This window comes from Lycium ferocissimum, chromosome 10 (genome assembly GCF_029784015.1).
Source record: "Lycium ferocissimum isolate CSIRO_LF1 chromosome 10, AGI_CSIRO_Lferr_CH_V1, whole genome shotgun sequence".
In the NCBI taxonomy this organism is placed as follows: Eukaryota; Viridiplantae; Streptophyta; class Magnoliopsida; order Solanales; family Solanaceae; genus Lycium; species Lycium ferocissimum.
In genome coordinates, this window is record NC_081351.1 from 59,207,532 (window position 1) to 59,230,529 (window position 22,998).

General features: G+C 35.7%; 3 protein-coding genes across 3 annotated transcripts; 2 read left to right on the top strand and 1 right to left on the bottom strand.

Moving 5' to 3' along the window:
* The first annotated feature begins 2,870 nt into the window (after nucleotides 1-2,870).
* LOC132034424 (uncharacterized) lies at nucleotides 2,871-10,145 on the top strand. The gene is made up of 7 exons (XM_059424774.1): nucleotides 2,871-3,565; nucleotides 4,682-4,879; nucleotides 4,984-5,256; nucleotides 5,995-6,097; nucleotides 8,684-8,802; nucleotides 8,888-9,064; nucleotides 9,375-10,145. The coding sequence occupies exons 1-7, from the start codon at nucleotides 3,275-3,277 to the stop codon at nucleotides 10,116-10,118; spliced, it is 1,905 nt and encodes a 634-aa protein (XP_059280757.1). The 5' UTR covers nucleotides 2,871-3,274; the 3' UTR covers nucleotides 10,119-10,145.
* Nucleotides 10,146-14,215: 4,070 nt separating this feature from the next.
* LOC132034425 (uncharacterized) lies at nucleotides 14,216-19,025 on the top strand. Its single transcript, XM_059424775.1, has 6 exons — nucleotides 14,216-14,799; nucleotides 16,091-16,302; nucleotides 17,543-17,831; nucleotides 17,923-18,008; nucleotides 18,107-18,198; nucleotides 18,307-19,025. The coding sequence occupies exons 1-6, from the start codon at nucleotides 14,560-14,562 to the stop codon at nucleotides 18,567-18,569; spliced, it is 1,182 nt and encodes a 393-aa protein (XP_059280758.1). The 5' UTR covers nucleotides 14,216-14,559; the 3' UTR covers nucleotides 18,570-19,025.
* A 2,009-nt stretch (nucleotides 19,026-21,034) lies between these two features.
* LOC132034426 (protein DEHYDRATION-INDUCED 19 homolog 4-like) lies at nucleotides 21,035-22,619 on the bottom strand. The gene is made up of 3 exons (XM_059424776.1): nucleotides 22,428-22,619; nucleotides 22,042-22,301; nucleotides 21,035-21,447 (listed from the first exon to the last, which is right to left on the bottom strand). The coding sequence occupies exons 1-3, from the start codon at nucleotides 22,509-22,511 to the stop codon at nucleotides 21,339-21,341; spliced, it is 453 nt and encodes a 150-aa protein (XP_059280759.1). The 5' UTR covers nucleotides 22,512-22,619; the 3' UTR covers nucleotides 21,035-21,338.
* Nucleotides 22,620-22,998: the final 379 nt, after the last annotated feature.

Sequence of the window (22,998 nt, forward strand, 5' to 3'; positions counted from 1 at the left end):
GTTTAGCCATTTTGGACCATGGAATGGTCTTTCAAATTGAAAAATCCTTCTGCCGGCGAATTGTTCATCTGCAAAAATGGCACTTACGACCATCCTTAGAACAATGTGAACTATATAAACTTAAGCTTCATCATCAATTAACCCACCCCTACGAAGTCTAGTAATGGAACCTTTTTGAATCTTAAAATCATTTTCTCCGACAAGCTTCGGACTGGAAGATATGGCCATTTCGGTTATGTTGTGTGAAAAGCAATTATTTATCTTATTTATTAACCTTTTAACAACCACTTTATGAAAACCATGTCATTTCAATCATCCAGTTGAGAGACTTTGGCCGGAATTGTGTAAAAGAAGACTGGAAATCCATTTTTCCGGCGAAATCCAAAACCTCACGGTGAAATTCAGCTTTTCCTCAAGTTTACGCGCTCAATCTTGGTTAGATTACACCGAACATGCCATGTCACCAAGGTGTGTTCAATTGGCATATTTTGAATACAAGTGAGGTGTCCAATAAGTCAAGCTCCTAGTTTGAGGTGTCAAAATGAAATTTTCACAAGTTAAGGGGGCTATCTCTGTATTTGGCCTATCTAGAATATCATTAAATTGAGTAGACAATGAATGTTTGGATGAACATCTTTTAAAATTTGTTTGCATAGCCTTAAAAAAATAAGTTGGGGTAGTCCTAACTTATTTTTTTGGCTTATAAGCTATTTTAGAACATATAAACGCTTTTGATAAGTTAAGTCAAATGGGCTAATTATTTTTTGAGCTTATTTTAAGACAAAATAACTTTTTAATTTACCCAAACACTCAAAAAAGCTGAAAACAGCTTATAAGCAACTTATAAGCCAATCCAAACAGGCTCAATAACATTTTCTTTGAAAGCTTTTCTTAAAAAAAAAAAAAAAAACAGAGCTGGTACCTTATAACGTTCCCATTTATATGTTTATCATTTTAACTTTTGATGTGTACCTAATTCTCTTCAAGTTATTTTTATTTGCAAAATACGGTTTACATGCAAAAAAACAATCTAAGACACAATTTATTTCTTGATAACTAATTTTTGTATCATGTTTTTCTCTATTCTTATTTCATACTTTGGTTTCAATAACAATGGCAACTTTTCAGTTTCAAACAAATTTGAATAGGTTATATTAATTGCCATACTATTCTAATTAAGTATTATAAAAATAATTTAAGGACTAAAAACTGAGAAAAACAAACATTTTAATTGGCCTAACATTGAAAGAATTTGAGGTTTTATATATAATTCACCTGTAATATAAACATTGGCTGGTAATACACAAATAATAAATAATTTGATTTAACACATAGTATCATATTATTCTACTAAAGACAAAGGATTAAAATTATCTCTCAACTATTGAAAATAAAATAATTATACCCTCTGTTTGATTTTGAAAATAGTCCTCATCGTTAATCCATTACTCATAATTTTCTTCTATACTAACGGACTCCATGTTAACCAAAAACAACTTGAAAAAATAGTAGACTGGAGTTATGGTGGATGAGATTTTTTTGGCGCGTGAGGAATTTTTCTCAAGCTGCAAAATTTGAAGAAATGGTGCGATGGAGATTTTGACAAAGGTAGACGAAACTACGGTGCGTTTTTTTTTCCAACTCAGCAAAGAGAAATTGTTATTTGTGGGTTTTAATCTGACATGGAGTCTACTAATTTTGAGCGGTAAAAGTGAGTCATGGATAAGTGTTGAGGCTTTTGGAGGACCATAATCAAACTAAAGGGTATAATTATTTTAGGCTTAATGCATATGCGGCCCCTAAACTTATTCATTTTTTCTATTTTGGCACTTCAACTAAGTGTTGTTCATATTGAACCCTTAAACTCGTCCTCAAACGTGTCCATCAAACACAATCTGACTTACATAATATTCCATCTTTACTGTAAGAACATGCTAATATATATTCTAATTTAATTATGCTATCTTTTAGCTAAGATTAGCAGTTATTTAGAGGGGAAAAAAGAGTAGCTCTTAATTAAGCTCGCAGTGAAAGAGCAGAAACTGACACATCCATGACCTAAAGAATATCTTACCACATGTCAAAAAATTACTCCACCTTCATTTGCCTAATTTAATTTCTGCTTCTAATAAAAATCCGATTCAGGGGGTTTGATAGACATACTTGGGGCGAGTTCAGGGGTTCAGTAGGAACAACTCTTAGTTGAGGTGTCAAAATAAATAAAAGAAGCAAGTTTAGGGGGCTGCATATGCATTAAGCCGTTATTTTATTTCTAATAATTTAGGTATTTTTTTTTATCTTTTTTCGATTTTATAATGCATTACTCACTTTGTTTCAATTTATTTGTCTTACTTTCCTTTTTTTCCGTTAATTTTTTTTTTTTTTTTTTTTTACTAATGCTTTAATTTTAATTTTTCATATGACATGTTTAAGATCTTACGATGAAAAAGTATTTTAGTACATTCTACATATCTTTGATTAACAACCACAAGATTTAAAAGTTTTATTTATTTTTTATATTCCATGTCAATTCAAAATTAGACAAATAAATCGAAACAAAGGGAGAATCTACTCACTTCGTCCCAATTTAAGTGTATTAGTCTGACTCGATATGAAATTTAAGAAATAAAAAGATAGTTCGGATCATGCCATCCTAAATTAAAAATATATAATATAATATCTTAAAATATCATTTGAATTTTATGATTATAAACTTGACATATATGATATTTGAATCGCGGACGAACTCTTTTTGGATGGCCTAAAAAGGAAAGTGGTCGGAACGGAGGGACTACACTATTTTATTGTGCACACGTATTAGTAAAATCACAGTGGACTTAGGGAAAGGGCAAGAATGTCATTTGACTTAACCGCAAAGCCAAACTCCGTTTTAGCATATATTACCGTCTCCGTCAACCTCCTTTTTGGCGAAAGCGTGTCTGTAATGTCTATGTCTCTATCTACGCACATTCATCAACACTCTGCCAAATCATAAATCTACCTATTAACTGTATATATATATATATAATAATATACATGTAAACAATAATTCATTCACCTCTTCCTCTATTCAATCTCACCAAACACCCCAAATTTTCCCAATCCGATTTTAATTTATACAAAATTCCTCAAATTCATTTATCCAGTAGTGCGAATTAGGTGTACAGTGAGGTAGTTACATCATAGCCTTATACACATGTCTGTTTGTTCTCACGGAAAATTCACATCGTCGATTAGGTGTAGAGTAAAGAAGGATTAATTTAGGGTTATTTTGATGGCGGCGACGACGGTGGCGACGGCGGCGGGTGTGGTGGTGTTGTTGTACTATGTATTGAGTCGGCGATTAACGGCGGGGAAGGAAGGAGATGATGAAGAAAGCGGAGATTACACGAGTAGTAGATCTGTTAAACGGAGATTATCACGAAGGCCAGCTCAAGCTCCTGCCACGTGGCTCGAAACTATTTCAACCCTGTGTGAAACTTTAAGGTTTACTTATTCCGAAACACTCGGGAAATGGCCTATTGGTGACTTGGCTTTCGGGATCAATTACCTTATTCGTAGACAGGTAATGTATTACTTGCCATCGAGTTTAAGAAATAAAGAGATACTTTTGAATCCCCTGGTCCAACATGTGTTATAACGTGCTAAAATGTTTCTTTCAATCTTGTCGTTATAAACTTGTTATGTAGGATGTTTGAATTGTTTAACTTACTAAATATAGAAAGAGATCTCTTTTTTGGACGGAGGGAGTATTTGATACTTTTGTGGATGGAATGATTGTTGAATTATTTACCAATATTTGGAATGAAATTGTTGTAGAGATTTATGTAGCTGATTCTGGACTGGTTAGGATTGAAAATGTAGTTGATTGATTATTAATTGTTGAGCTCCTAAAGTTGGAATCTTTTTGTGCAGTTATTTACCATTATTAGAATGGAAAAATTATTTTATTTACCAGTGTTTCCAATGAGATATGCGCGGATAGTGCCGAGTGGATATAGATGATTCAGCTAGTCCGTCTCAACTTGATTGGGAGTAAGGGATAGTTGATTGATTGATGTTAGGTGTTGAGTTTGTAAAGTTGGAATCTTTTGTATCACGAAATGTGTTTACAGCTTGGTGGATGGAAGTTGATGTGATGTAGCCTGATGTGAATGAACTAATTTCTGATATAGTTATGTATTATCTGAATGATTTCCTGTTGCAATCTTTTGCTATATTTTTTTTTTTTAAAATAGACCAAGATCCTTTTCTTTGCTTGAGCCAAGGGTCTACCGGAAACAACCTCTCTACTCCACAAAGGTAGGGGTAAGGTTTGCATACACACTACCCTCCCCAGACCCCACTTGTGGGATTACACGGGGTTTTTTGTTGTTGTTGGTGCCACATAAATTGGGACGGAGGGAGTATTATTTTTCTATGGAGTTATATGGTTTTGCCTTCTACTGATATTCGTGCATCATCCTTTTCATCGAAGAAATTCTAGATGCTGCACCTCTTGTGCCTTGAAATTCAGTCCCAAGACTCTTGATGCTATTCACATGTCGAGTGAGAAATTGTTGTTTATAAATGCGTTATCTCAATACAAGTTCATGGATACAGTAGCTCCAGCATGTTCTATATCTGTGTTTTGTCATGCTTTAATTATACCTGTATTTCATATGTATTTATGATCTTGAAGGGAAATGCAGCAGTTGCAAGTGTATATGCTGGGGAAAGCTGTGTGCAACTAAAGGGTGATGAGATTATAGCTCAGTTGTATCATTACTTAAGATTGGTGACCCTTTGTATGCTTTTCTCAAAGAAGCCATTTCCTGTATTCTTGGAGTCTGCTGGCTACTCTCAAGAAGATGTCCTCCTTCAGAAACCTAAAGCAGGAGTATGTAATTGTCTTACCACTACCTGCTATTTGGATTTATTTCACAAATTCATAATAGTGTTCTGATTGTCGTGAACTAAGATGTTCAAAATTTTTGTTTGCAGCTGCTTAAGCCTGCCTTTACAATTATAAGAGACAAAAATTTAAATTGTTTCCTCCTTCTAATTCGGGGCACTCATAGCATCAAAGATACCCTGACTGCAGCAACAGGCGCTGTTGTACCTTTTCACCATTCAGTTTTAGATGATGGTGGGATTAGCAATCTTGTTTTGGGATACGCACATTGTGGGATGGTTGCTGCTGCTCGGTGGATTGCCAAGCTTAGTATGCCTTTCTTGGTAAAAGCTCTGGAGGAAAATCCTGAGTATGAGATAAAGGTAAAATTTAGAATTCACATCGTTGCTTCTTGTTGATTCTTATCCTTTTTTCTTCTTTGTCGCATATGGAGATTGAAGGTGTTTTGATGTTTTTTTCTGTTCACTAACTTGTTTAGACTGAAAGCTGTCACAGACATGATAAAATTGGAAGATTCAACAAGTAATGCTTGTTGATCAACCTTTCTAATTACTGTTAATGTGATGATTGTCATTGATGTGTCATGGGATTTGCTTTCATTTGGATATTTCTGATACCATGTTACGTTATTGATCTATACTGTGGCTTGCATCTCCTTCCTGTTGTTCTAAGGGTTGATCTTAAATTTTGCGGTACCAGTTTCTGTTGTCCTCTAAAGAGCAAGTCAGAAAGTCACCTTCTAGATTTCTTCTATTCTTTTGACGTACATTAATTTCATAGTCATGTGTTTCTTTCGTTCTTGTTGCATTTCATATTCTTGGGGCTAAGGTTGAGTCACTGAGATTATCATGCAGATGGCCTGTAATTAATCATTACTTTACTTTAAAAGAAAAAGTAATCATTAACTTTGGTGGTGCCGTGTAAACTTTCACGACATTCCTGTAAATATTAATATAATGGCGAGTCTTCAGTGGATATGTAATCTTAACATACTTTCAAAAGTCAGGTTATTTAAGTGATTTGCTGCAGATGAACACATAATTCCAGTTTGTTTTTCTTGTGCTTAATATCAAAGTTGTAATGATGGTTTTGAACTTCAGATTGTTGGGCATTCACTTGGTGGCGGTACGGCTGCACTTCTGACCTATATCCTTCGAGAGCAAAAAGAACTTTCCTCAAGCACCTGTGTCACTTTTGCACCAGGTGTGTCTTTCAGCTGCAGTTGCAGATCTCTGTTTAAAGTCAGAAGGTTTACTTTCCCTCCTATTATGGTTGCTATGTTGTATATCAGTACCTGGTAAATGAGAATTGTAGGTGACAAGGAGGAAAATAGGACATTCTCATCCATGCCTTCTTTCCAAATTGTTTAGTGAATCTTTAAGTGAAATTAGAAGCCATCGCATTTTCCCTTGTCGATTTAGGACCATTTAGTGCTACATTAAAGTGGGGTTTCTGAAAGTTTTCTACTTTAGTGACTCTTTCCAATTGAGTCCTAATATTTATCATAAAGATACTTTTTCATCTGTTTCTACATCTCTTCACAAAATTGAGTTTTATGATGTATCTGTAAGATCAATATTTCATAAAGATATTTTTTCATCTATTTCAACATCTCTTCACAAAATTGAGTTTATGATGTATCTATAAGACCAATATTTCAGTCTATGATGCTACCTTCAGCAGATCTATATTATCTAGAAATTGTGAAGCTAAAACCAAAAAATCGAAATTCATGCTCAATTAGTTGAATGCTGAATTAAGAAACTTGAACAGCTTACCGTATTTTGTTTTCTAGAAATGCCGATGTTTCTATCTTGAATTGTTTTTAATTTCATGTCACTAGCTTTTAAGTTTAATTTTGTAAAATATAGACAACACCTGTAGGTATATCTCAAGAAAGGTACTAATTTAGAATGAGAAAGGAACAGACTAGTAAAACTGGTGAACTCTGAAAAGATATCTCAATTATCTCAGTCTACTATGGTCAATTCAGTATTTGCCAGGTTTTGAATGTCCGAAGTTCTTCATCCATAGTTCTGAGGTCTTACTTTGAAGTGATCATGGCAAAACTACATATTACTGCAAATTGGAAGTGAGGGACTAGGGACTGTCTACATTGTTAAATTGTGTTCCCTGAAATGGCATGAGATTGAAAACTTGAGATGAGAGCATCTATAAATGTACTAGCTAAACTGTTGCTAGAACTGTTTTTTGACTGTCTGTCTGGGGATCTCTGAAACTTCATTGGATATTTTAGTTTCTTTTCCAGGAAACACTTTGAGGAAAATAGCTTGCAGTGTATATCTTATTTTAGCTCCAAAAGTGTGAATATATAAATCTAAGTTGTTGGGAGCATAAGAAATATGTAGGAAAGGGTTATTGAATTGGACCAATTATCTAGCTTTAAGAAACCTGATAAAAAGATAAGAGAGGTAGTGTAATATGTAGAGAAACTTTTGTAGAAAACTTTCTGTGCATTAGGAGACTACTTGTTTTGTATGTGAGCTGGTCCCTTTAACATGTAACTGAAAAATATCTGATGATAATGAAAGAAAAGATAGAGTCTGAAAAAAGTAATGGAAAAGTGACAAACTAGCTGAAGATGATTCTGGACTTCTATGACAAAAAGATGATGGTAGCGTGAACATTACAAAGTTGCTTCGTAATTGTGTTGTCCTGAGAGAAGGCTGGGAAGCATCTAGATGACTTGAAGGCTTTGCTGAGCAGTTATGACATTATATAGTCGCAGTGTTGAAGGTCAAGTGCAAAAAAGAAAAAGGTTATAGTCTATTGGAGCTTTGAGCACAAATTGCGAATAAACCGCAGGTGCAAATCAAGTGAAAGATGGAAAATATATCTGTAGTTCGAGAATAATAATTATAAATCCAAACAGTTATATAGACACAAGAATTGAATAAAAAAGACAATTAGGTGAAATATTCTATTGTTTAGTGCCACTCTCTTCAAGACAGAGCCCATGGGTCATAAGGCACACATCTTTACCCCGTTAGTGGCTTATTGCTAAGCGCACAGCCTATTAAGTGCAGCTTTAGCGAGCCTTTGACAACAGAGTTACTAAGGAGGTTGATGAAAATTAGCTCACTGAAGTGTTCTAAACCTTTCTCAAGGACGTCTCTTGTAACTAATACGTGTCCTTGCCCCTTAGGCGTGTATTCATGTCGTCCACTAATTGAATGCTGGACATGTGCTCAAACACAAAACAAATTGTCATTCTAGAAATAAAATTGGAGACTTACTACCTAATTTTTATCTCCTTTTTGTTGATATGCTTTTCTTCGAGGCACAAAACAAGTGGAATTTGTGAAAAAGTAAAAAATTTCAATCCCCCTTGACCGGGAAAAAGCGAAAATCTTCAATCTCCTTTCCTTGACTGTGTCCCATATAAGTAAGGAAGAGGAGAGAATTCTCTACCAGGCTTAGACTTTGTACTTCATTTTATGCTCTATTAGTACTCTAAAACTATTTGCAGAAGTTATTTAATCTTTATTCGTGTGGTGATCTGTTGATTCTGTTGTTTTTTATTTTGGAATTTATGAAATTGATGGAATGACCTTTGTTATAATAGTGCTACTCTAATGCTTTTGGATATGTTGAGGCTGTATAATAGTATAGTTCTTTTCCTCTTTGTGCCGTGCCTACAATTTTTAATATCGGATACATTTCTAGTTTCTCCTAGGTAAATTAGCATCTCTTACATCTTTTCCTATGAATTTCAATGCCTTTATGTGGTTTACATTCGTATGTCCTTACTGTTTTAGTGTTGTGCAGCTGCCTGTATGACGTGGGAGTTGGCAGAGTCAGGAAAGCACTTCATCACTACAATAATTAATGGTTCTGATCTGGTGCCTACTTTCTCAACCGCTTCTATAGATGTTCTTCGTTCTGAGGTATGACACATTACTCGCATTCATGTATTTCAAAATCTCATCTTGGACCTGCTATGGTTTCTAACTTCAAATTAATCATTTTCAGGTAACCGCATCATCCTGGGTGAATGATCTACGCGACCAAGTTGAGCGCAATAGAGTTTTGAAGGTTATTTATCGATCTGCCACAGCTCTTGGTTCTCGTCTGCCATCTATAGCTGTAGCAAAAGCAAGGGTTGCTGGTGCAGGTGCACTTCTGCGTCCCGTCTCAAGCAGTACTCAGGTAGGAGGTTGGGGCCTTCCACTGGTTTTGCCCCTTCTACTTATTAGTACTAATTTCCCTTATTGAATGCAGCACAAAGTTAAGTTTGTGAATCAATGGATTGTGTAATTCTAACCCAAGTTTTCTGGATCAGTAGTAATTCTAATTTCATAGTTCTGGATAAGTTGTTATTCATAGATGGATTTTAGGTAAAAAAATTAATAGGATATTGCCAGTGAAACTTTCAGGTTAATTATGTTTGCCACATCCTCAACTTCCTGTCTACTTAACTGTCATGGCAGGAAAGCTGATTTTATGCCTTTGTGTGCAGGTGGTGATGAAGCGTGCCCAAGATGTTGCCCAAGCAGTTGTCAAGACACGCTCCTCGTTGTCATCATGGACTTGTATGGGTGTGCGACGCCGTGTCGTCTCCCCTTCAGCAAACTCCAAACCAGATGATTTCTCTGAGGCTGCCCTTATAGCTCCGAGAACATGTGAAACATTTGTGAGTGAAGTAAGCAGTGTTCCTGACGGGAACAAAATCGAATATTGTTCTTCAAGCAGTGGATCTGGACAAGATGAGACGGATGAAGAGGAAGATGCTGCTGGAGTGGACAAAGCAATTGGTACGACCGCCATAGAGGATATCACGGAAGGTGAATTGTGGTATGAATTAGAGAAGGAGCTACGAAGGCAGGAGCGTGAAGCTGATGTCCATGCCCAAGAAGCAGCTGCTGCAGCAGAAGAAATTGCTGAAGAAGAGAAAGTGCTGGCTGATGCAACTGAAAACCAAACACCAATATCTCCATCAGATGTGTCAGATAACCTTCATTTTTACCCTCCTGGAAGAATAATGCATATGGTTTCTATACCATCAACAGAGACAAGTGATCTGGATCATGATGGTCCAACGGAAGACCATGTCGGGATATATGAGACCCCTAGAGAATTGTATAGTAAACTTCGTTTGTCAAAGACAATGATAAACGATCATTATATGCCAATGTATAAGAAGATCATGGAATTATTGATTAGGGAGCTAGAAAATGAATTAGACTGTGATTGTGAATCATAGTTAAACCAAAAAAAAAAAAAAACACAATATATATTGAAGATGCCAAACGAAGGCCACAAATTGAAATTTCCCTCATCCTCCCCCTTCCTCTGTGAATCGAGGTCAGTGTATTTACTTTTTGTTTCTTCTCTTTTGCTGGTGTTAATTCTATTTAACCTCCGTAACCTTGGAATTGAGAAATAATACTCCCTTCACCTGTTAGTTGAGACTAAAAACCCTTTAATCTTGAATCAACGGCCGATATGAGTCCGCCTTTGCTGGCATTTGCAAAACGTAAAAAATGACCCTCAATTTATTGTGGATTATAATTCAAAATTTCAAAAATGGAAGAACTATCAATAGCATTAACGGTTGGTCTTTTTTCCCGCCTCATTTAGGTTCCAAACTAGAAAGTCGAATTAGCAATTTTTACACGAATTTTCAAGTGGATGAAATCGGTCGAGTGGTCTCAATTGGAGATGGGATTGCATGTGTTTCTGGGTTGACCAAGATTCGAGTTGGGGAAAATTGTGATGTATACCAATAGTGTTCTATAGCATGAAGCTGAAATTGAATGGCTAAAGGAGGATGAGAAATACTATTATGGTTATTGATTTTTAGGTGATCTCTTTGAGAATACTATTTGATGAATTGAGCCAAAATAATTCCTTGAAGCAATCATGGTCTTAAAGCAGCCTCCATAGCACTTGTGGTCTTCAATTCCCATAAATTCTCCTTATAGTTGAGAAGCAAATCCTACACCAACTGGACTTATGAACCTGAATTTGATACAAAAATGAATTCTATTTGATCCGTGCAACATGCGAACTAAACCCGATATTTAAATGGAGAAGGATCGAGGGATGAGCTCATTGTCCCCAAGTTTCAATGTTGCGGTTGGTGGAAAGGTTGGCCCTTAAGCTTGCTACTTAAGTGAAGAAGCAGAGCGACAAGCTCATTATCGCCGAGTGTCTAAAGGTTGGGCCCTAAACCTGGCATTTAAGTGTAGATAGGTAAAGGGATGGGCTCATTCTACCGAGTTTCAATGTTGCGGTTGGTCTGGTCTAATAAAGAGAGAGGCTTATGGTTGGCCAGAGATGGTAGCATTAAGCCCGATATTTAAGAAAGTGAAGCAGAGAGAGACGCGTTCATCAATTAATCCCCGAGTTTTAAAGATTGCATTGGTCTAAAGGTTGGCCACTAAACCTGGCATTTAAGTGGAGAAAGGTAGAGGGACGGACTCATTATCCCCGAGTTTCAAAGTTTGTGATGGTCTAAAGGTTGGCCCTAATCCCTGTATTTAAATAGAGAAGGGTAGATGTATGGATTCCTTATCCTCGAGTTCCGAAGGCTGAGGTTGATCCTAAGGCTTAGCCGTAGAGACGGACTTGTCGATGGTGAAAAGAAATCCTATCGGAAGAAAGAACCGAACATAAAAATATTAAAAAGAAAAAAAAAATTAAATCGAATACCTTTCCAATTAAACAGAAATTTTTGACCAATAACAAACTCATAAATCATCAAGCAAAGTTCTGGGTAAAAGCCTACAATCAAAGATGAAAATCTCAATGAGCATAAAGCTCTTAAACTCACATGTAAAACTTAAAACTTGTCGAATCAGCAAACTTCATCAAATTCGCAAAGGAGAAAAGAGATAAAATTGACTGGAACAAACCTTGAGCAGCAAAAATCAGAACTCAAACTGCAAAAAATCACTCTTTTGCTTTTGCTTCGAGTAAAAAAGGGAAGAAGAAGATACAACAAATACTGGACCTCAAGCCTCAACCAAATACTACATGCAACAAACGTTCAAGGAAAGGAGAAGCTTGTTCAACCTTTTGCCATGGTAAACCTCAACCAGACCCTATTGCTTACAAAATAGGACGCACAATTAGTAAACATAGTTGTCTTGCTCTATGAACATGGAAACAACATGAGTACATTGGAGTGAACATTGAGAACAAAGATAACAATGCTTCATCTTCTTGATCCGCAATATCACTACGAGGTGGATTAGTCGTTCGCAGTAATCAGCTTTCATTTCCTGAAAGTTCATTAGTACATAACAATCAATAAAGGGCCTCACTGATATGTCACATGTCAAGTTAAAAACATTGCATTGTAGATTTAGAAGTGCTGAATCACCACCACAATATCGAGTAATTGCGAGGAAGAGGTGGCTTTTAGCGGGAATACACGGAGCTCATCTCATGTTCTTATCAATTTGGTTTTTCACCTGTGCCAAGTTTAAACTGTCGGAAATTAGGTAGTAGCAAGCAACCCCTACTCGCTTGACTGGAGCAGAAATACAATATTTCATGGTGATTGTCACGCAGTTCTTTATCGATGGCTCAATAAGACGATAGATAACAATGAATGATGATTCGAAGACCCTGCTGGGGTTTTCTTTGCCAAGTTTAATAATAGTGGACTTTGGGTCACAATTAGATATTGTTCGCCCATGATACAAACGATTGTTAATATAGCTTAAGCTTCACAATTCACAATTTGAATATTTTACGTGGTAATAGATGATTTTCACATACATTAATCCCTTTTGAATTGCCAATGACCACTAAGAGAAGCTAGGCATACAACTTATTTTTATTTAATTTTTAACCTAAGCTTTACATTAGAAGTTAGAGAGACGGTAAGAGATTTCATAAACATTAATTTCTCCTTTATGTTCTCGACTTGAATCAAAATACTCTTTGGATGGAGAACAATAGAGAAAACAACAACACAATTATTCCATGTTATTTAGTCAATGGTATATGTGTGTTGAGATCAGTATGAAGATTACAATCCTATTGCTGTCCTAGAAGGGACCTATGAAGACTACAATAACCAAAAGAAATGTAAGTTAATAAGGAAAAAGGTCAACAATTTGCTCCCTTAATATGAGAAAAGGATTAATTTACTGTCTGTATAAAGGATTAATTTATTGTCCGTATAAAAAATTACCCTATTGTTAATTACCTAAGGGGTTGTTTGGTAGCTAGACAAGAGACAAGTTATTCATATATTAATTGCTGGATTAGACTTTAGACGTCGTACGTCCATCACCATCGAGACTTGCTCGTCCCACAATTCCATGCATACAATTTCTTCTCCTCCTTTTCCGCTAATTCCTTTGAGATAATTTTTGAGATACTAACTCGAACATCGTTGATAACATTGGACATTTGCAAGCATGTTAATAAAGAATGGCAAAATTTGATTTTCGTATCAAGTTTCATGCCACAATTATGTAGTAGTACCCTAAATACCTCAGGATATTTCGTCTGAGACCCCATCAAGAACCAAGCAGGTAGCGAAATTTGTATCAATGGACGACTGTTCAGGGAATATTTAAAGTTCCATCTTCCTATTGATGATATAGTAAAGATTAAAGACCTAAGATAATTTTTCCAACTTCTACTTTGACATGAAGATTGAGGCCTCAACAAAGCAAGGGATACAATGTTGTGTTAGATGCGAGTATAGGTGTCAAATATGTAAACCTAGCACTAAGCAATGATTTAAACTTCCTAATCCCTTTACAAATTTATTTTAAGTTTACGTCCTCTTCATCATTTTTACACATAACATATCTAAAAAGATCATATTCTTCTATTCAATTTGTAAGTGGTCATAGCAAAAAAAAATTTAAAATACAATTGTTACCTCCAAGCATATTCTAATCGGGGAGAATTGATTTTGTAAACCCTTTACAAACTTATTTTAAGTTTTATTGTATTTTTGGAAGAGATTTTCATTTTTACACATATAAATCTTTATGTTTACACTTAAAAGATCTGAAAAAGGTCAATTCTTCTATTCAATTTATTTTCTTTCAAAATTGGGGACATGAAGGCGAATTGGGAAGAGAATTACAAGATGGGAAATCAAACCCTCATTAACAATGTGAAAGTTGAGATAGTCAACCAACTGAACTACTAAAATTCAATTTGTAAGTAGACAAGAAAATTTTCTCCATAGAGAATCAATTTATCCCTCATAAATGCAAATTAGTAGTAACATTTATTATTATTAATAATAAAATAAAATAATAATGACAATTAGTGTAAATTATGATCTTTTATCTTGAATTGTCTGGAACAGGGTCCATGGAACTAAAGGTATACCTTCCTTTTCAACTTTTTTTTTTTGTTTCTGCGTCGACTCTTGGCGTCTTTCTTCTCCCCTCCCACCATTAACAAACCCACCAATCCCTCTCTTATCTTCCAATAAACCCTAATCCTTCTATCCACTCTAAATCTCCCTTAAACCCCCTTTTCCTTTAAAACCCCTAAACTTCTACCCAATTTTCCTAACATTTTTAAAAAATTACACAAGGGCGACAATCATAGTAGTCCAGTATAGTAAAGACTGCTGTTGCACCCACTTGTTTGACTTTTAGGATCTTACGGATCCATTTTCTTTTGAGGCTATTTTTGCAAAAAAGAGGAAGAAGAAAAAAATGGCTGGAAATCGAAGACGGGTTGGAGATGATCGGTTTTATAGCCCACCACCGATGAGAAAGCAGCAAAAAATGAAAGCTAATAAGTCACGAATTGAACCGGATAGTCGACCCGACTCTGATGATGGAGCTTCCTCAACGACGTCGTTTTCATCTTCAATTCCAATTGAGAATTTGACCAATTTTGACCGGTTCTTGGAACATACTACTCCTAAGGTTCCACCTCAATTTTTTCCCAAGGTATACTCGTTTCTTTTGTTTAAGCAAATGGTCACTTGCCAATTAATTAATCTCTATGTCTTATCCTACTGGGAGGTGTGAGACAGAGAGAGGTAGAAGTAGGCCGAAAAAGAACTGGGGGACGTGATTAGACAGGACATGCCAACAGCTCCAACTTACTATATAGGAAGGTGTGGAGGTTGAGGTTTAGTAGTTAGCCGAGTGGTGTCGTACCTTAGGTGGGAGAGATAGGGGCCACGTACCCTTATCGGTGATATTCTTTAGTAATGGTGTAGTTTTTTATTCTTCAATGTGTATTACTATCTATTGCGCATTTGCTTTGTATCTTGCTATTTTGCTGTCATATTTTTGTATCATCATCAAATTCCTTTCTTTTATTTTCCTGTCGTTTCTTTTCTTTTCTTTTGAACCGAGGGTCTTTCGGAAACAGCCTTTCTACCCACAAAGGTAGGTACGGGTAAGGTCAGCGTACATCCTATCATCCCTCCAGACCCACTTGTGGGATTACACTGGGTATGTTGTTGTTGTTATCGTCTTATCCTACTGGGCATTAAATTATAGATGTTGGGGGAAAATGAAACTATGCCATAAAAGTTGCTGCATTTTAGGTGTTTGTGAATGTTTCTAGAGTTTGTATTGTGATAATGTCCAAGGATTAAGCTTAAACTAAATATTGTAGTTTTTGCACTACCTTATATGTGAAAAGAATTTAAATGAGGAGAACAGTATTATTTAACGCGGTAAACGGTAATCTACTTCTCCTATATATAGGGAGAATTTGTAACATTGAATTGTGCTATTACCGGCTAGACAATATTCTCAGAAGCTGGACCTACCATTGGTAACTAAAGGGAAATTATGCAATTTCACTTAGTTTCATGTGCTCATGCATATGACTGCTTTGACATACTCGATCGTATCACGTGTGCAAACCATCTGCATGGATCAGATGTTTCAATGCTATGCTACTCTCTTCTCCCATTTGCATGGAAAACCAGGTTGTATAATGTGCTTATGAAAAGCCAGATTTCTGCTAATTTTATGCTTGTTTCTTCCCTATATCATACAAGTGAATAATGGCTCAGTAATTTTCTCCTTGATGATGAACTCTTTAAGCTTAAACTGGCTTTTCCTTGTACATGTGATTACTGATTGTTTAATTAAGATCTAATCTCCTCATTTGTTCAGTAGCTTATTCATAACGCAACAAAGAAGAAGTTTGTGAAAAATCAGTTCGAATCTTTTGATCTCCTGATACTTGAGTTAATCCAGTGCATTTACATATGTACAGACAATCATGAGAGGGAAGAGGAATCTTGACAATGATCCCCATCCATACTTCATCTTGGGTGACCTTTGGGAGTCTTTTGGGGAATGGAGTGCATATGGAGCAGGAGTTCCACTGGTTTTAAATCAGAGTGATTACGTTATCCAGTATTATGTGCCTTATTTGTCTGGGATTCAGCTTTATATAGACCCTTCGAGGCCCTCCATAAAGCAAAGGTAAGCTTGTTATTTACACTTTCTGCCGATTTGCAGATGATGAAAATAGTAATTATTCATGCATATTGGTCTTTGAACGAATTCATGTGCGTACCCTTTTGGTGATAGGAAAGGAAGTGTTGAAGAGCTTTCAGAATAATGCGTCTGATTTCTTATTACTCCGTCCGTTTCAAAATGTTTGTCTGGTTTTGACTTGGCACGAGAAGACTTTTGAATCTTGTGGTTATTAAATAAAGATATGTAGAATGTATCAAAATGCCCTTTAATCTTGTGGTCTTAAATATGCCATGTGTTAAGTTGGAATTAAAGAGTTGCCAAAAAAGGAAAGAGGGATTCTTTCTTAGGACTAAAACGGAAAGTAAGACAAACATTTTGAAACAGAGGGAGTAATGTTTAACACAAAGATGCACTCTCCACTATGTAGATGTTCCTGCATCTGGCTGAATCACAATTGTCCTCTTAAATGTTCACTTCAGTGTTGAGGATGGTGATTTTAGCCTAGCTTCTGGTTAGCTTAGGGTTTGGTTAATGTGAAATTCTTATTTTAATTTTCTTTTATATTTTCTACGCTTGAATATTATTCATTATGGAGAAGACCAAGATTAATGTGAAATGGATATCTGCACCCCATGGCCCTGCCCCTGCCACTTGATTGAAGTTGAAGTGTGCACCTTCTTCCGTATTATATCTTTTGTAGGATATAGGTTTTCTATGGTTGATCATGGAAGGCATATTCATCATTATAGATTTAGTTATTGAAGCGCTTCAGGTTTTTCCATATATAAACTATGAGCTCACATATTGCAGGAAGAGTGACCTTAAAAATATTCGAGTGAACATTTTTAACAGGGTTATGATATCTTCTCTTATTGATATTGCCTCGCACAAGCGCAAGGTGTGGTATAAGATGTGCATCTATTGTCCTTAAAGTTGAATTCTTTGTTGATTATTTGCTAGGCCTTTACTGCTTTGAAGTCTTTATTTTACTCCTTGGTTGAAATGGAGCTAGCAAAATGTCACAAGGCTATTAAAGTTTTAGTTATGCTGTTCATCTTACCTACGAAGTGAAAAGTAGGTTTAAGTAAAAGGTATCTTGTTTAATCATTGAACCATACAGACTGCTCTGTTTTCTTAAAAGCTGAGTTCATTTCATTGATTGGTGCCTTTACTTGTGGATAACTAGTGTGGATAAGCTGCATTTTCTTTCAAATAACAATCTCGGGCTTTTAATTTTTTCCAGGAGACCAGGTGAAGAGAGTGATGGTGATTCTCTCAAGGAGACAAGTAGTGATGACAGCAGTGAATATGGAGCTGGAGCTTCAAGGGTAGCCAATAAAGTTCACGGAAGTAGAAATCAACAGAATATTATTGGATCAACTATTGATGGAATGAAGCATCTCTCCTTAAAAAAGGACCCTTTTGTAGAATCTTCAGGTGATGAGAATGAGATGGGGAACTCTCCTGGTCTCCTTGTATTTGAATATTTTGAGCGAAATCAACCATATGGCCGTGAACCTTTAGCTGATAAGGCAAGTATTTTATCTTCAAACATAAGTTTGTCTGTCTTACATTTTATTCCTGTGTCATAGCATTTACATTCTTTTGCCCATAACACTGCAGATTTCAGGCCTTGCACCTAAATTTCCAGAACTGAAGACGTATAAGAGCTGTGACCTTACTGCTGCAAGTTGGATTTCTGTGGCTTGGTAAGATTTTCTCCTTTCAGCCTTCACTGAACAAAGTTTCTCGTGTAAACTCACTTGTTAATACTGAATCGTTTTTTCCGGCTTTTCCCTCTATGAAGGTATCCCATATATAGGATTCCAACAGGACCAACATTGCAAAATCTTGATGCTTGCTTTTTGACATACCATTCCCTCTCAACACCTTCTGGTGGTATGTCTTTCATCCTATTTCTTCTCTATTTCTGTTCAATTTGCAGATAAAACGAGCCAGTTGATTGTTCTTGAAGTTGCTGACTATCTATTCCTTACATTTCTGCAGTTCCTAGGGCTGACTGGCCTCAACAGCATGGCACAACTACTAGTAGAGGCATCGTCGATGCTGGTATGTCCGCCAAGCTACCTCTCCCAACCTTTGGGCTGGCCTCTTACAAATTCCAAGTATCTTTTTGGTTTCCCGATGGAGTCAATGAATGTCAGAAGGTCAACTCTCTGTCACGAGCTGCTGACAATTGGCTCCGGCTTTTGCAAGTTAATCACCCTGACTATAGCTTTTTCGTGTCACATAATTCGTATCGGAGGTGAAGCTTGTCTTTTTTTTCTTGTAAGCATAACATCCCGAGATACTGGTCCAGCTGTACAAGCTGGTCGCTGGGTATAGCAAAATGAAACTTGAAAGTAGCCTTCTGCTTACACAATACAAGCTTTTGTACTTTTATTAGTTGCTGTTAGATGCATGAGTGATAAGGTTTGCAGTAGGGTTAAGAGTGACAATGAAGGTTAAGCATCTTTGCTGTTTCCTATAGCACCTTATATACATTGGAGCTTCCTCAATCAACAGTGAGTTCCTGGATATGATGTTCCGGTGACAGTCGCTTTGTCAAGATAGCTCTAATTCAGCTTACACTTAAGTTAACATTGATTTTAAAACAATTAGGTTGATTTTCTGTATGTTGTGTATAAATGAATGGTCTGTAATACCTCTAGTATATGACTGTATATAGCTATGTTTTTTAAAGTCGGGCTGAGTTTTCTACTCAACACCTACTGTTTTGATAAAGATTAACTACTTTTTCCAATGTGATGACAATTCTAATTCAACACACTCAATCAACCACTCCTCTATCTCAACGGATCAGCTATACAAATGCTCTGATCTATGCAATTCTGCTGTTGGATCTAATTCGTTTCAATGACGATCAATCCCAAATAATTCTATAACTAGTTAAAGATTTTACAGATTCTTCAATTTCCTACATGTCTAACACAGGTAATTAGTTTAGTATCTCCTACTATTTATATTCCAATTTATGTGATGTAAATTGTACTTTAACTAGGTATGTAGTCCATGAATTCCTATTTACGTGCTCTAGTTTGAATAGACATGGAGTTCATGGATGAAAGAAGTTCTTTTCAAAACTTGGGATTTTATACTTGCCATGAAATATTTCCAAATTCATTCTTTTTGGCACCACACTCACAAGAAGAGGTGATGTTGGCACATCTCTTTGGCCAAGAAACACTATTTTTTTCTCTCCTTTTTGTTGGGCTATTCTCTATTTTTTTCCTCCTTTAATTCACCTGATATTATACATTCATACTCTTCCTCTATAACATTCTATGGCTTCTGTACTTCCTGAACAAATTGAAGAAGCAAAGGGCCATAAATATCTCTATTAAAGAAATATTTAATGTAGTCTGTTTGCCTTCCCTCAATTTCTTTATTGCGTTTTTATGTTGCACTATAATATGTTATGTTTTAGATGTCCCATAATCAATTGAAAAAAAAAAAAAAAGTTTGCACCACTAAGACAACTCAGACTAAATATTAATCAAATATGAACATGGGAAATCCCAAGTACTAATCTTCACTCTTGAACTCCTCTAAATTCATACAATTTGAACTTGTGGAGAAGAAATGGCAGTTGGTATTGCCTTAACAAGTGTGAATTCTGCGAATTACAATGGCAGGATTACATGGTTTGTGGTATTAACATCTTTGGCTATAATATTGGAATTTCAGGTTTTAATGTTCACTTAAATAGTCGAGACATGTTTAAATATTTCTCAAATCGTAGACAAACCTATTACACCATTCAAAGGCAAACCGTATTTGCATGTCCATAGTACCTTACTGCTGTGTTTTGCAGGTGAAGTAATCTATATGGAGCTGTTTCTGAAGAAATTCTTCCCAGAAATGGACAATAAGATGAACTCTTCTTAATTTTAAACAAAGTGAATAACTCATGATTCAATCATAGAGAGCTGATGAATTTGGAGTATGATGCGTAGAGGTAAGCAAATAGTTCTTTTTATCATTATCATTGTTGTTATTATTATTACTGTTATTGTTATTTAATAAAACTATTTTAGTTTCTCTTCACATCGAGGTCACTACGTCTACCAGGGTTACGACAACTAATATTGGGATGTGAAATCTAATCAGATTTATTTTGCTTTTGCAATTTATGATGTTCTCTTAATCTTTTTGCATGTCTTCTATTTGGGAAATATCAATTCTAATTGTAAATATCTCGTGTATTTTTTATTTTTTACCCTTTTGTTCGTGTATAGTTCTGTAAGCACTTCAAATTTGATGAGATTTTTGTCTCTTATTGTATTGATTTGTGTGTCATTTTGTGGGTATATGAAATTTAATCACATTCATTCTTTTCGCTTTTTAGTTTTATGGTGTTTTTCTTGGATTGTGTTCTGGTGTTACATGACTAATCAAACAAGGTAATCAGAGAAAAAAACCGCCAAAGAATCAAGCTTAGGTATGTAAGTAATTTTTTCCCCTTGAATAATTTCAGAAGAAATTTGTTTCCATCGTCCAGCGAAAAGTCATAAAAAAAAATTACTAACAGGATTTTTGGATTAATTGTTGATTCCGGTGGGTTATTATGAATTTTAACTGTAGAACTACAAGATATCATTATGAGTCATAAGACTTCTGGTTTACTTTGTAAGTTTTACTAGATACGCCTTAAGCCCCTCTTGGGTAACCTTCTCAACAACTAAGAGATCCATTTGAGGAACATGGAGACTAGTTGAAGTACTGAATCTCCCGATAAACTGAGTTGATGAAAAATTATTTCACCTTCGCTAGCTGCTTCCACACTTGATTAAGTTTAGTGAAACTAGCTATATACTCATATATGTTTCTCGTCGCTTCACACAAGTAATTAGAATATATATGAGCATATTTGCCCACACTGAAGATGGAAAACTAACCGAGTATTTAATATACACATAAGCAGGACTTTTACGAGTTCCCTCTTCACCTAACTAGTAGACAGAACGACAGCATCCTCTTCTTTTCTCTACCCAAGCTAAACATTATCCTTTTCACATTTAGAGGTCTTCTTCAAGAAAGGTGGATAGCAGTAGCCCTTGCACAAACTTACTCTTCCTCGCCTTCTCTTCTTGGTCTTTGTCAGATAGCGGAGATTGCTCAACATTTCTGTTCAAAATAACAACACAATCAACAACCTAGGACAGAGGTAATAGAAATGGGACCAAAGAGGGAAGTCACAAGTAATGTTAGTAAACAAAAGCTCGTTGCCATGGATCTTGACGCTGAGCAACTTTTACAGCTGACAATCTCCCCTCAACCAAACAGGGGGAGTGACTTCTAAGTAGCCCTCGCACTTCCTTGACAGTTATCACTAGTTCCTTTTGTCAAATAGCGGGAGTATTTTAACCCTATTGACAAATAAAACTAGCATACATCATATGGATGAAATATGTATTTTCTAAATGCTAAGCAAATTTGCATGTTTAAAATGACAATAAGCAAAAAAGTAAGAGGCTGTCCAGATTAAAAAATAAATAAATTATTATACAATTCGATGAAGGACAAAAAGTTTAATCAAGTTACCAAACAGACGTCATCAATGAAACAAGGTTTAACCAGGTTTGCCACTCAAACATGCAATCAAAGAGTCATGAACTAAGTAACTCCAGGGAACTAGGGTAATACTTAATACACATTAGAATAGGCACTTGAGAGGAAGACGGAGAAAAAACAGAAACAAAAGTAGTGATGTGTCCTAACCTTTCAGATGAGTTCTCAAGAGTGCTTTCTGTTTTTGAACTTTGTTTAGCAGAAGATAAAGGTTGAACATCAGGAATTTCATTAGCCAAAGGTGTATTGTGAATGAATGAAGATAACAAGGGATCTGGCTCTGTAGTGGAGGAAGAAACCAAACGAGAGGATCCCCCAAGGATGGATTGCAAACTCCCTTCCCTTAGCTCTCTTCTTAAAATAGAGAGAGCCGAAGTACCACCTCTCCGACATCTTCTCTTGCGCTGCACCTGTAATGCAGAGATAAATACCATGCATTAATAAAAGAACTCTGATGTGCTGCACATTTGCTACTGAAGCAAACCCAAAAAGGGGTCTCAAGATTGAAGCTCATGAAAGATAACCAAAAAGAATACCTTTAAAATGTTTCCATGTTGCTGAGTAATATGACCAACCAAATCCATTCCAACTCTTTTTGCACAAACTGGACATATCTGCATATACAAACATGTTATCTAACTTCACCAAAACACTTGATAAAACGGTAGACAACAATTTGTGCTCTTCAACACCCTGATCACTTGCCAGAGATTCAACTGACTATCTAGTAGCATAAATTGTTCACAGATCTAGTGTTTTCTGAGAAATAGTAGAAATAAAGGTTATACAGTAATGGATTGATTTAATTAAATAATCATTAAAATAAACCCTGATCACTTGCCAGAGATTCAATTGACTATCTAAAAGCATAAATTGTTCACAGATCTAGTGTTTTCAGAGAAATAGTAGAAATAAAGGTTATACAATAATGGATTGATTTAATTAAATAATCATTAAAAAAAAAAAAAAAAAATTTGGTCCCAATCGCTTTACATATCTGATCCTAGCCTGTGTAATCGGAATCTGAATTTCTAGTTCTAAGCTTAATATCATATTCTTAGGTTAATGATGCTGAGTCTTCGACTAAAAAGGTCACATGTAAAAAGC